Source organism: Parasteatoda tepidariorum, chromosome X2 (assembly GCF_043381705.1).
Source record: "Parasteatoda tepidariorum isolate YZ-2023 chromosome X2, CAS_Ptep_4.0, whole genome shotgun sequence".
NCBI classification, from domain to species: Eukaryota; Metazoa; Arthropoda; class Arachnida; order Araneae; family Theridiidae; genus Parasteatoda; species Parasteatoda tepidariorum.
This window is the reverse complement of record NC_092215.1, coordinates 28,411,127-28,426,552: the sequence shown is the minus strand read 5'-3', so window position 1 is coordinate 28,426,552 and position 15,426 is coordinate 28,411,127. Positions and strand designations below refer to the sequence as shown.

Genomic DNA, 15,426 nt, shown 5'->3' with positions numbered 1-15,426 from the left:
TCCAGTCAGGTGGTCAGCCGAACGAACCCCCAGTGTTTAGTTCCCAAGCATGCTTGGTACTCATTTATCGACCCACTGAAGGGATGAAAGGCTGAGTCAACCTTGCCCGGCCCGAGGATCGAACCAGGGACCTGTGGCAAGACAGCGCAAAGCCCTACCGCTCAGCCACCAGGCGTCTTTTATTCTATTTATAGTTTATTAATTAAGCCACAGATTATTTAACCAATGAATGTCACTGACTTATTGATCGAGAAGTTAAATTGTTAATTCAACTCAGTAAAACGTAAAAGAGTTATCTACTACGTACACATTTAGTTTCAGATTATTTTATTAAACATTTTTACCTTATATAAGGTGGTGGGAAGAATAGTTCCTACCAACAGGATTAATTTTTAAATATTGTTGCTAAGCTATTTTCCCCCAATAATTTCAGCGACCATCTTCGAACAATTTCAGGAAAAAAAAGAAGAAAAATACCAATAAAAGGATTTTTTTACGTAAATGCTGGAAATAGTAAAGGGTAGTGGGGGGGGGGTCACATTATTTTCTCTAATTCAACAATTTAAACTAGTATAACTCTGATTAAAATTAGCATATCTCTTAATAATCTACAACTGCAAAATACAATGAAGTAAAATTTACTTTGCAATTTATTAGAGACCTCAGGGCATCGACGCCAACTTTTGACAAATTTTAATTTTTTAAAAGATTTAAAACTTTTTTTTTTATTTGAACTTTCATTTAGAAAAATTAAGTTTTTATGCTTGTAGTTGCAAACATCTGTATTTTAATATGTACTTAATAAAGTAAGAAAACTGTAGTATCAGTATTGTAATTATAAAGTTATCGTTAAATTTAAAATTTTGAAACCCAACATTTTGGGACAACAAATTTACGAGTTTTTTAAATTAAATATTGAATGCTGTGGTGAATATAAGTGATTCTCACGAAATATGACAATCGAGCTTTTGCTCCAAGATCTAATACTATACTACTAAAAGAACTTTTTTTTTAAAAAACATTAATAAATAGCATTGCTGTTAGCATTTTAAAATGATTTTGCATTAATATTGACTATTTTGTATATTTAAAAAATTTAATTGAATTTCAAAATGTCATTTTCACAAACAATATTTCCAATAATAACTAGCTTCAAAACTTACCATAAATTTTTCAATATCTAATTTTTTTTATCTCAACCTTTGTAAGCATTTCTAGAATACATGCAGAGGCAGGGGTGATTGTGAGCCTCAGTCAAAATTCCGGAAAATTTCTTGAGTTAAAAAAAAACAAAAAACAGTTTAAATTGAAAAAAATTTAAACAAGGTTTTTTTCCTATATTTCTTAGTTTACTTAAAATATATTCAAAATTTTACACATACCTATACCATTTACACATAGCTAGGATGACCTGGAGAAGTAATTAAAATTTACAAATATGTCTTTCTTTCTTGAGTTTATGATTATAACAACTATTTACTGATAAAAAATGAATATTAATCATGAATATAAGCTTATAAAGTATCTCTCTGGCTCTCCCTTACAAACAAATAAAATAAACTGTGTTTTTAAGTTCCACCTTTGAAAATTTGATTTCCGGAAACTTCTGTGATAAATGATATTTTGAAACGTCTGGAACTTCGATCTCCGGAAACTTCCAGATCACTGTTAGCGAAAATTCCGGAAATCCGGATTTTTTCCGGAGCACAATCACCCCTGCAGAGGGTATTATTTACAAAAACTTAGTTGAAAATAATTTATTATGTCAATAATTTGTCACATGAAAATGTAATTTATAACCAAAATAGATAGGGCCAGCAATCAATATCTTAGGTTAAGAGATTGCATCCTATTAGAACATGTCTTAAGAACCAACATTGGTTCAAAATCTATTTCAAAAAATTTTACAAGGGGAGTAGGTTTTTATGTTGTCATTTTGAAATCATTAACATAAACTACATATATTTACCTGAGTTATTTCAAGAAAACATGTTTTCTGCAGAAAGTAAACATCTTAGGCCAAAATGTTAAAGTTAAATGCTGTAAAATGGCAAATTGTCATTATCCTGGCTTATGAATGCCAGTTACCAGAAAAGTTTTTAAACAGTATAATGTTAAGAAGGAAAGAAAATATTAACCTAATACCCAGTTTATGTAATATTGTAATATGCTTCTATGTAATCAGTTATTTATTGATTTATCATTATACATAAATTTATTCTGTACATATATCAACAACAAAAACATTTTTGATTCTTTCTACAGTGGATAAAAGAATGAATTTAAACAATTCATGGTCCATCTAACGCGAAGGCTTTAGGTTATTTTTTTTTTAAACACATAGTTAAAATATAAAGGATAAGCTAAGAACATCACTGTACTATTTAATTCTGTCATAGTCTTTAAACTCTACATGGGTGTATGTATTAAAGAATGTAATTAAGTTGTAAAATAAAATGATTTGAAATATTTTAAATTTAAATAATATAATAAAAAAAATTTCGGATGTAAATTATTATAATATTAATTTTACTAGGTTATTTTAAAACATGGGGCCTAAAAACAATTGAGGAAAAATGAACTGAGAAAAAAGAAAAAGCTGGGAATGTATGTTCAAAGTGTTCACAATAATTTTTTTTTTTGGAATTTCTTTCTTTGTCTTTTTGAGTTTCTTAAGTTGAGTTACTTACTATTAGCTTAAAATGACTGTTTTCTTAACTTCTAAGCCACTTACCTGGCATTCAAAATTTGGTGAATTTCTATTCTATTTTTTATTTTTTTTGAGCAAATGTCAATAAACTACCCTGCTGTCTGTAAGATATTAATAAATGCAACTAAATATATAAAAAAAATTAAAGTAGTTTGAAGACATTGAATTTGAATAATTTTTTTTTTCAAATTTTGATGTTTCCAAAGAATCACCCATTAACATAATAAAATAAATCTTAGTTTTGCCGCCACATTTTTAATTTCTTAAGGATTTTACAAGGTCTACTTAAAATGAGGCTATCATATCAGATGTCGGTAGTGATGGTGAGAATCGTAAAATAAATTTTTAAATTAAGGATTAAAACAAAGAAACATTAGTAGCCATATTTGGGGATAAATAAGTAACTGATCGCAATCGAAGAGCTTAGTGAAAGAACATGTTTGCAAAAGTCAGTTTTGGAATGTATAGAAACATAAGGATGTTATTTGCAAATCATGCTTACTCACGAAATCCATGTAACCCAAATATTTGTCAAAATTAAATGACCTTTAATAATAATAAAAATACCAGTAAAATTTACTTTTATGTATATATCTAAACGGTTTTAAAATGCCTCAACATTTACTAAGTTTTTTCAATTTTATAGAAAAGAAATACTGTGAATTTTATAAAACCTTCTGAATGTGCATCAGAATCACTATCTTTATCTGGCCCTCCAAATTTTTTGCAGGATCTATTTTTTCTTTTCTTTCTCTTACCTAAAAGACTCGAACTGAGGTGTAAAAGCAATTAGCCTTACAATTTTTCATAAATTTGGTTTTAGTACAAAATTTTCATACAATAACATTAAAACAGCTTTTAAAAAAATTTCAGATAATAAATTCAGCGTTCAGATTCTAAAAATCTTGGAAAGTCATAAATAATTGATTCAAATTTTATTTTCAAAGGATTAAAAAGAAAGCTCTGTTTTTTTTTCCCAGAAAGTAGATCCAAAAATTCAATGGTAGTTTTCAATTGTTTCACTTTCAATGGCGAGGTAATTGGGCATTATTTTTAACTTTCGCCATATACATAAATCTTTATTGCAACCCAATTTTTTCGAAATTTTTGTCTCCCTCCCCCCCCTACCTTAAGGGTCAGGATTCCAAATATGTAAAAAAAAAAAAAAAATGTTTATTCAGAGAAAACAAGTTTTTGTGTCTGATTTTGCAACTTATTAATTAGCCTATTTGAGGTCACCCCCAAGAACCATTAAGATTGTCACTTAGTTCGTAAAAATTCGATCATTAGAACGAAAGTTATTCAGGGTGTTATCTTATTTTTTTGTTTTGCCAACTGTACAAGGACTATTTATGTAAAAATGTTGAATCTTTTTCACAAGTCTTGTTTGTGTAATTTATGAAATTATTTATAAGTAATAAAAACAAATGAAATCATATTCATCAGCATTTACTAATTACAACAATAAAAAATTATCTACATATGAAAAACAGAGTTTTTACAGCAATATGAATTCCAGATTGCAAAATAGCTTGTCTAATTATTAGTGAACTGATTTTGTTCATGAAGAGCACAATACATTAATTCATGCACTTTCAATCAAGTGTCTATTTTTATATGACAAGCCATTTATATACGGAATAAAATTTAATATTTAGTCTGACTAAGAGAAGTAAACTACTCTCTTGCAGACAGCAATTTAAAATCTCTACTATATACAGAAAATAATTCTTTACATAAATTACAGTGCTTCCAAAATTCATAAGTTAAAAGATCTCCCCTGAAGTCTTAAATTTTAAGCATTTTTTTATCACTTATAAAAAGTAATTTGCACTGGGTAATTCACACAGGTGTTTTTTTTTTAATCCTCAAGGAGGAATTGCATCACTTGACAAATATAACAACAATATACAGTATGTAAGGAGATGGAAAGACAGATAAATGCTTAAAAAAAAAATGTACAACAATTTTGCTCAACAAAACGTAAAATGTGTATAACTAATTATTAAAATTAATGATGACCAGCACCCAATAAGTTTTACAATAAATGTCATTGTAAGCATACAATAGAATGTTTCAGAATAGCAATAATTTAATACATGAAAGAGGATAAAATCATATTATATAAATAAATGATTGATTTATAACTATTTTAGAGACAATATGTCTTTTGGTCCTTCTTGCAATGCTAATTATATTTTTCATCATTATACTGTTTCGTAAATTGAAGGCACAAAAATAAAAATATGATTATTAAAATTAAATGAATCAATAGTGTTTTGTAAATAAATTTTAAGCTCATGCTTTCAGATGAATAAATATATACAATCAAAACTACATTATATTTTTAAATACTTAAAATGTAGCATCAAATATTATCAATTGAATGATCAGAAGTACAATAGTTTGATTAGATAATTGAATGCTTTGGTGTATATAAGGAAGGCAAGTTCGAATTAAAAAGAAAAAAATTTTACAACTAACTTTTGACTGTGGACAATATGGCTGTTTGGTTTAGAGAAGGAACAGCGTGCAAATATAACATCAATCCCTTCTGGTATGGAAAGGATGCCTGTTCTCGATTTTAATTTAATTAGGCTCTCGCCAACAATTCTTGAATTTCGACATACGTAATTCTTGAATCTAAATTAGACAACAAAAAAGATCATTGTAAAGAAGAAAAAAAAGGTTTTCTAAGTAATACAACAAATTATTAAATGTTAAGACATTGTTTTTCAAAGTAATTTAAGCACATTAGTGAGACTATGAAGTTCTTCTTTAGGCATCCTTTCACTCGCCAAAATAGTTCAGAATAAAATTTTTTTAAAAAGCAATTGCAAAAATTTTTTTTAGTAATTTCTAATCGTATTTTTGCAAAAACTAAATCAAATTAAAGACATAAGAGATGATAAATAACATTAAAATGAAACATAATTTTTTTTTTAAAAAATAATTATGTAATAAAAATACTTTGAAATTAGCTGCACACAGATACAGGCAAGAATATAATGAAAAAATTTCATAAGAGTATGTAATTTTCTTACATACTTATTCAGTAAAATTTTTTTGTGCCGCATTTATTCCTCCATGCAATTGTTTTTAGATTACTATTAAATACCACTTTTTTTTTAAAAAAGTAATAATAAAAAANGAGACAACATTTCACACAAATTTTATGTACGTGGGAGATTTATGAAGTTGGGTACTTAACAAGTGAAAAATTGTTACATACAATAATTGAAATAAAGCAATTTTTACAAATAAAACTATAGTAAAATTTAATGTTGTACAGATAAAATGATACAATAAGAAAATCCAAGTCTATAAAACTAAACCATTATTAAATTAGTATTTATAATTTTACAATAGCATAATTTTCATTGTACGAAAAGGATGCTTACACACATTGTGGAGTCTTAAGATTTTTTCAGTAATTGTCTAATAAATTACATAAAAGACGAGTGGTCTCTCCATTCCACCAAACGCTTTGAAGCGTGAAGGTAGTGAGTCCAAATCCTGCCTAAACCCTGGATATATCTTTGTGATGTTCTCTAATTTATCTGTTTTTCAATTTATCAAAGGCTTATAAGTCTTATTTTGTAATGAGCACATAAACCTGTATATGTGTGCAGCAATAAATAATTTATTATAGAGATATTATTTGGGAAAATAAGGGCTGTCCACATAGCAACTTTTATTCAATTTTCAATTGATTTGATTAAAGTAGTTAAGGCAACTCTAAATTAGCAATACAAATTTTTTTTTATATAGAACAATTCTTGATTAAAGAATAAAAGTTAACTCTTACATAATGGTTGTATTGCTTTATATTAGGTAATGAAAATATAACCAGCTCTTAAATATTTCTATGCAAAAGAGTCATAAACTTAGTCCTATATTACACTGAGCTACCATTAAAGCTTTATTTATTAAAATATGATAAGTTGATACTTTTTCTGAAAATCTAGAAGGCTTAACTGTCACAAGATTTTTAACCCAAGAATATATTTCATATATTTATATATGTCCTACATGCCAATTTGGTAGTAAAGATTAATGAATCGTGCAATCATTTGTAATGAAGCAATTTGATATCTTTCTCTTGTATTGTACTATTACTTCTGTTGCAAAGAAAATTGTATGTAAAAAAGAAATGTCACAAAGCACAACTTAGATTAAACTACATATTTGAAATTTTTTTGTTACTAAAACTACTTTTTTTCCATGTAGTATTGCTTAATAGTCAGCAATTCATAATATAAGTATCTATCTAAATTTCTTATGGGCCTAATACTCAGAAATTTAGTCAAACTGGCAAATCAATATTGAAAAACAAAGCTTCAAAAACCTGCATATATACTGGCTTTATAATTTTGCACAGAAAAAATTATTAAAAAAAAAAAGCTAAGTGGGATTGAGATAATAAATAGGTAGGAACATTTTCTGTAATAATAAATCCATTAAACATTCCAACATGATTTTAACAAACAACAATATAAAATTTTAAATGTCTCGCCATCTCATTAACATAAAATATTTGAAATAAAACCTTATAAAATTGGCCTTGGGCCTTAATTAAATACACAAATGGACATAGTACATAACAGACGGATTAACACTCAATCCGAATTAACCGGCCAGAGTAATATTTTTATAAGCATGCCTTTACTTTTAAAGTTTCTTTTTAAATATGGTGCAACAATGGAGCTTCACTTCAGTTAAGCAAAAGCCCTTCCCCATAATTTTATAATTCATACACTTTATAAACAACTAGATAATGATTATGACACAGAGCTCCCAAAATTTGAAAAGATGACAGATATTTCTAAAACGACGAGCAGGCATATAATAAAGTTTAAAATAAAATAACTTATGAAAATAAATAAGTGAAACTTGTAAATATAATAAGATAACTATTAGGACAATTTAACAGCAATAAATTTCTTTAAAAATAGATAAAATAATAAACCTATGAAAGTTTGATTTCTAACATAAAAGCATTTCAGTCGCTAAAAAAATACAGTGATCATAAAATAATTTCATTCTACAAGAAGCTTATTCTTACACATAATTGCATATTTATTTCATTGCAAAGCAATGAAAAACAAAGCGCAGACATATACATTAGTAGAGTAATCCCAGCCGCATTATAAACTACAGTAAAATTTTTTCAAATGGAAAATGCAGTTTTTTTTTCTTTTTCTTTTTTTTAACAGGCAACAATATTTTTCACAATGACATATAAAAGCAGTGAAGCCCCAAAGCAATGAATTAACATTAAAAACATATGAAATCATTAGCTGCTTAGGTAGCACCAATGTGATATTTGTCTGCCATTTGTGAGCAATGGAATTTGAGTTTGCTAATCTGTGACTTAGAAAAAGTGTTCAAACACATGTGTGTTCATTTGCTAAGAAATTGGAAGCTGATTACAAACGTCATTTACATCTTCTGAACAATAAAACAAAACATCTGCTATGATTGCTGCCAGTTCTTGATCCATCACCTGGGACATAACAAGAGAAAGAAGACGGGGTTGAAACCTCATGAATAAAGATTGATTCTCAGGAACTAAGGCTAAATTTTTTAGTGTTTTGGCTGCTCTTTGCACCATCCCTGGAGTAGTGCCCATTAGTTCTGGTTTATCCCGGAGTTTTTTTGTACCCTGAGAACTGGCTATTTGGAAAGCATTAGCTTCAGCCTCTTCAATGAAAGAAATTAGATAGGGAATACCACAACCTTGTTCAGCAATAGTCCTAGCTGCAACTGTGTCTGCTTGTGAAATATTTGAGAGCAAAATAAGAGCAAATTCTCTCATAATTTGATCTTGTCCAAAACTTAAACATTTTGTCAAAAAGGCTAATAAGGATTCAATACGAGACCATGGAGGCGTAGCTATAATGAGATCAAGATTATTTGAAAGCACAGAAAGTTTGCAAAGAGCTTCCAAGCATAGTCTTTGAGGCGACAGGACGGAGGATGGTGAACGAGATGGCAAGGGATCTTGAGCATAAGATGATGGGCAAACAACCCAGTGCAATAAACCATCCAAAATAGGAAGGCTTACTTCCTCTGGAAATGGTGACAGATCTAGTTGACCTGATATATTAGATAATATCACCAAAGTATTGTCTCTTAGCACATTAAGGGTGCTCCACCACCATTCTTGTTCATCCTTTAAACTAGTGCATGAATCATTCCACGACATATTTAAATCAATGTCTCTCTCATATTTATGATATGGTTTAGAAGGTTTGTGTTCGTGGTGTAAAAGTAGCAAACGTCCTAAAAGCACTAAAACTCCAGGATTTTTACCCATAACTATATCATTATTTGGAACAAATGAAAGGTTACGCAAGATAGTTGAAACACAAACACAACGTCGAGACAACATTTCTTGAGAATCATTTGTTGTACACAAAGCAGGCTCATCAAAACAATAAGCTTCATCTTCCTTTTCTTCACTAAGAAATCTCTTGCGTGATGAAAGTGATCCTCTCAAGCGAGGATTAGACTCTGATGAGCACAATGATTCCTTAAATTCATTACTATCAGTTTTACATTCTTTATTATTCAATACATCTGCCTCACACTTTGCATCTGTTATTAAAGCATCACCATCTGAAGTCAATAACTGATTAGAAATAATGTCTACAGCTTTAGAAGAACCATCATTAGAATCAACTGAATCTTTTTCGAGATCTTCTTTTTTAGAATTGTCCGTTTTTTTGCTTAAAATAGATGATGAGCTCAATATTGAACAGTTGTCTTCAATATCCATTTCTGAATCTGATTCATTTAAAGAGTTTAGTTTATTAACAAGGAAATTAAACTTTTTAAGAACAACTATTGGCTCTTTATATAAGCAAGATTTTGAAGTGCATTTATCTTTTGATAAAATTTTCCGACTTTTAACTTTTGTTTTCTCATTTATAAGTTCTCGACTAAATTTTATTTTCTTCGATTCACTCGCAAATACAGTCTGTATATGTGAAGTTATATCACCCCCACCTTTCTGCCAATGTTCACTACAAACCTCAAAATCTTCATAAATATCCCACGTTCGTTGAGGATCGATTAGAAACAAAGCTTCATCATATTCTATTTCAACCTTTTTTTTACACCTTGTTTTATAGGTAAAGTTATAGGAGTCTAAAATTTTGACTTTCCCTTCCCAATCATATAAATTATTAGTTCCACCACATTGTAGGTCATTTGATGATTTCTCAGTCTTGTTAATTTCTAAATCTTTAGCTAAATTGAAAATTTTGTTTAAGAAACACCGATAGTAATCCACAAGTACATGTAGAAGACCAGGTAGATGATTTAAGTTGAAATAAATCACGGTACTATTATCAGCAAGCAAAATAGCTAAGGCATCTAGAGCCCATGTTGACTCAACAAGTAGCCCAGATCGCAAAGAGAGCATTAACCTCCAAGGATCAAGTGGACTGATTCTTTTTGCTGGACATCTTCGCCTTTTGACTGCAACTGGCTTAACTGATTCCACAGTGTTAGGAGGAAACTCTAAAGGCTTTTTTATGGGAGAGGGAAGCACTTGAGCTCCTGATACCGAATTATTTTGAGGCTGCAAAACAAAAAATATCATTGTAATTACACGCAATTTCATTCACTAAAATGAGATATTAATCAGGGAGATTTTTCAAAATTATTAACTAAGTATCATATTATTTGAATCAAACAAAGTTTTTTTTTTAACTTCTGTTACTAATTAATTAATACTAACTTTGCTATAACTAACAATAAAAATATTTAGTACCACAAAGGGTAAAAATATTAAACTAATAAAATTTGAGAAATTTATATAAGACACAAATTATTTTTGTTGCTTATAATCCAAAAACATTGCATACTACCAAAATTTTGTAAAAAGTATGCAGTTAAATGGAATAAAGTGAATGCCTAAAGGAATGAGCATAGTATATTTAAAAAAAAAACCAGCTTGTTTTTAAGAGTGATTTGTGTAGCACCATCAATAAGCTAATGTTAAAAATACAAAAACTATATGATTATATTTAGTTAAAAGTTAGATTTCTCAAGGAATGTTAAATATGTCAAAATTTGTCCTAAAATGAAGAAAATTTTTGGAAAAAATTTTTTAAAAAATGTATATTTTTTCATATTTTTTAAAATACACAAGATTAGCGGAATTGTTTTTAATCATTTCTGCATTTGATATGTTGTCATAAATGGGTGGACCATAAGCAACATATAATTTACACATGAAGATTGATTTGATTAATTTTCAAGTTGATACTTTCTTCTATAAATTATGAAAAATATTTGGAACTAAATGACAAAGTATATGAAGTAAAAAAAATTTGGTTTTCACAAACAAGTTTTCCTCAATGAAAAAAAAAAGAAGATCAACAACAAAAAAATAGACTGTTTTTGTAAGGTACAAGAAATTTTAAGAAAGTTTTTAATATTTTTAATATAAACAAAATTTTTAGGAACTATATTGCTATTAGACTACACTTACATATAACAAAATTTGGGGGGGAGGGGACCTACATTTAATCTATACAACTTTCTTCTTATTGTTTGCATAATAATTAAAATTTATTATAATCATGCACTACTTTTATTAAATGAAGTTGATTAAAAAAAGTTTTTTCTTTTACATATTGGAATTATAAAAATATTATATCTGTGTCATTTACTGTTTTCTTCCATGTTATCTTAACTATATTTCCATACACATTCAAAAAATAAATCTTAAAAGAAAATTTCTTTTAAAAAGGTATTGAAATTTTCAAAGAATGAAGGAAATTTAATTTATGAAAAATAGAAATGCAATGCACTAAAAATATAAACATGAGATATACTAAAAGCATGAAGTAAATCCTTTTCAAAACAAAGTGTCTCATAGATTAATGTTAACTTGCAATTCAACTGTAATTCAATTGTAGTTTGTGAAAATACCAACTGCAACTATATAAATTTTTTTAAAGAAAGGATCAATGGAAAACTCTGCAAATGTTGCAAGCGTATAAATTGAATTACTATTAAATACTGATTAAGCCCCATCCAAAGTTTGACAAAAATCGACGAAAAGTGGAGTGAGGTGAGGGGCTAAGCAAGGGAAATTATTTAAGAGTATCTAACATATTTAATAAAGTGGAAATGTTACTCAATTTAATTAAGTATAAAACGAATGTCAGTAAAATTAGATAACTAAAATAAATAAATTGCATTTAAAAAAAATTATTTTTTCCCTTTATGCTTTTCTTTCAAATTATTATGATTGCAATTCAAAGGAAATTTGCGAAAGAGTCAAAATTATTTTATAAAGCATAAACACAAAGAATGAAAGAGTCAATTTAAATGCATTTATATATATGCATTTATAATCGGATTTAGAAAAGCATTAAAATGAATCGCCTGAAATTGCTCATCGTCAAAAGCAATTAACAAGAACGTAAAATATCATTTATTAAGAGTAAACAAAAGTATGACAGATTTTATTTAAACATTATTATTTATAACCATTTCTAATCAAAATTGAAAAAGCATTTAAATGATAAGTCTAAAATCATGCAAATATGAATCAAGATTTTTGATTTTAAAATCATGTGAATACGAATTGCAATATTAGACTTAAGACATGAGAGAATCAATTGTGATATAGAATTTATAGGACATGGGAATACGAGTTACGCCATTTGATTTATAAATCACATGAATTTGAACCATGATATGTAAATTTTAAATCATGTGCATACGAATCCCTATGTGTAACTTTTAAATCATGTATATTTACGTTTGAAAAATCATATGAATATGAATCAGGATATTTTATTTTGAAAGTAATGAAAAGAAATCGCGACATTGCATTTTTAATCCATGTGAATCGGAATCACTATATGTGTTTATTTAACCCAGTTAATAAGAATTACAATATTTGAATTAGAGGAACTCTAACTGCAATATTTGATTTTTTAAATCATGTGAACAATCCTGTTAATTAAAAAAAAATATCTGCAAAATTTCAGAATTTCTATGTGTGTATCTGTGTGTCTATATTATTTAAATCTAGACATGGGAGGTGAGAGGGGGCTCATTTGGCTTTGATTGCTGGTCAATATTTGTATGAAACTATGGTGGGGGCTTAGTTGAATCTGTGGGGCTTGTTCCTCATTTTTTGGCAATTACAAGAATCTATTCTTTGATGAATGATACAATTCCTGCACATGTGCCACAAGTTTAATTTTTTTTATACATGACAAAGGAAAGGAATTTTTAATACATTTATTACATTTGCAACTAGATCAAATGTTAAGCATTTCTCCTAAAATTTGGACTTTAGGTTAAACCAATTTTAACAGGTTTAGATTTCAGTTTTTGTCACAGGAAAGCAGCTAGATCAGTTCAAAAAACTACCACCTAATATTTGGATAGTTAATGCATAAATTAAGTTCGTAGCTAAACTAGAAAATTTAGACATAAACTCAAACTTTAACTACAATATTTTCATGATTGTATATATGCATTCTGCACTTGATATATACAAATTTTTGCAAATATATACCTGAATTTTATTAGAAGATATATTCTGGCTTAGAGCAGAAATGCTTGCAGTAGAATTTTGAAGCTTATTTTGTACTTGAGAGGAATCTCTGAAAGGTACCCAAGCTTTTCTAAGCCTAACATCTGACTGTTTTCCCTCTGATGCATTTAATGGATTCTTCATTTGTGGCCGTTGACCAGGATGCATAGGATATGGATGTTGATTTTGCTCTGGATGCCAAGCTAAAACATTCAATAATCGTTATAAATTAAAATAAAATAATTAGGAAAGCAACAAAAATACATATTTCTTAAGAATTAAGATAGCAAATAAGCAAACACAGATAGCAAAATAAATAAACAATGTCTAATTTTAATCAAATTTAGATTTTGTGTTGCACACACTCAACATTAAATATTAACGTGGATGCTGATTTTGTTCTGAATATTAAACTGAAACATTTAATGCTTTCAAATTTCAAGAAAAAAGAACTAGCTTTGGAAAATAGCAATTTTAAAAATTTGCGCAGAATTTAATTGATGAAATAAGTTACAAATTTCAATTTTGTTCGCATCACATAAAAGTAAATATTTTAACATATTACTTCATAATGTACTCATGTAGTTCAACACACTACATGGTACAAACTTAACACAAATAGTTCAACTGAATCTCAAAATTATTCATTGACACAAAAATACTAGGCATGATATAGTATGTTGTTTTATGATCTGATAAGAAAATATACTCCAAAAAGGGAGGGATAAATGTTTTTAAGTGCAACTTATTTTAATTTAAAAAAATATTTCAAATTTAGATAACAATACATTTCCTTTATATACAGTAAAAACCTTTTTTATTTTTTCACTACATGCTTAACCCTATCACTGCAGTGTTGTCTTCAGATCATAACTAAGGACAAATCTGAAACTGGCACTAATAGCTGCTGAATACAGCTCTAGCGCTTGCTACATTAACATTAAAATCAAACTCAATTCCTTTGGGTACAATAGACCTGGTCCATGTGCCTTGCTCCTCGGAGCTGCCCAACCTCTATGTCTAAGTCAATTCTTTTCTTTCAAAAAATTGTAATTTCATATCGTATCTGTTACGTTACAAAAACAATGTGTGAAGCAAAGTTGTGCAAATCTATGTTAGTAGCAGAGGTTACAGTTGTTATTCTGATGAGTTTGATTGTATGATTTCTAATCTATGTTGATTAACATATTATTCTATGCTTACAAAATTGGTATTAGGTTATAAATGAACTGATGTAATAGCGTTGTAAAACTATTAAACTAAAGAATAAAATTTCAAAATGAAAAAGCTTTCAGAAAAGAAAATAACACACTTAAGATGTTAAGCAACAGTGAACTAATACATTTTACTATTTTGTATAACATTTACTGGGATAAATACATTCAGTTTAGTAAAATACAATAATACATTCTTCTTTAATTGGAGAACGCAGTGTGTCATAGTTTGACATACTTAAAAAGAAATTTAATTTTGCTTGTTAGTAGCCACTCACAAGCCTTTGGTTCAAATGCATAAAAATATTTACCTCTTTGTGGACGAGTATTGTATGGATTACAATAAGCAGTATTATTGAACACATCTTTGCTATGACTTTGTTGAACACCATAGTTATACATATTATTCTTAGAGGAAGAATTGCTGTACTGGTAAACCTTTGAAGGACTTTGAACATTTTCATTGCAAGAAATGACCCTGCTTCTATCCACCTATAAAAATGACACAATTAAATTGCACTCTCTATACTAGATAGAAATTTTGACTAACATACTGAGTGTTAAATAATCACAGATCTTAATACATTTGTTTTTACATTTAACATTATTTAATTTTTTTAGATTATTTTTACATTCCTCTAGAAAATTAAGTATAAAAAAAATATTCAAGGGATGCAAATAAAATTATCAAGAAGGAACAAAACAAAATCAATTGAAATCTGATGAACCACTATTGAGGAAAGTGGAATGAAAACAGAGCACAAGAGTTTTAAATTAAAATATTTCTTTATATTGATGTAATTATTATTAAAAAGTTGATTAAGACAATAGATAAAAATAAAAAAGCTTTAACACGCGTTAAAATATTAAGAGTTTAAAACTAATAATAGCAAAAAACTCACGAGACATTTCTCTAGACAAAATTTTAAAGA

The 15,426-nt window shown here is 28.1% G+C and overlaps 1 protein-coding gene across 3 annotated transcripts in view; it reads right to left on the bottom strand.

The window, feature by feature from the left end:
• Nucleotides 1-6,853: 6,853 nt before the first annotated feature.
• The window catches only part of LOC107443340 (trithorax group protein osa), a 36,272-nt gene continuing 27,699 nt past the window's right edge, over nucleotides 6,854-15,426 (bottom strand). For all 3 annotated transcript variants that reach the window (XM_016057166.3, XM_071188217.1, XM_071188216.1), the window contains 3 exons: nucleotides 14,806-14,986; nucleotides 13,263-13,483; nucleotides 6,854-10,298 (listed from right to left, as the gene is read on the bottom strand). In XM_016057166.3, the coding sequence (XP_015912652.1) occupies nucleotides 8,121-10,298; nucleotides 13,263-13,483; nucleotides 14,806-14,986 (2,580 nt within the window). In that variant the 3' untranslated portion in view covers nucleotides 6,854-8,120. The remainder of the gene's footprint in view (nucleotides 10,299-13,262; nucleotides 13,484-14,805; nucleotides 14,987-15,426) is intronic.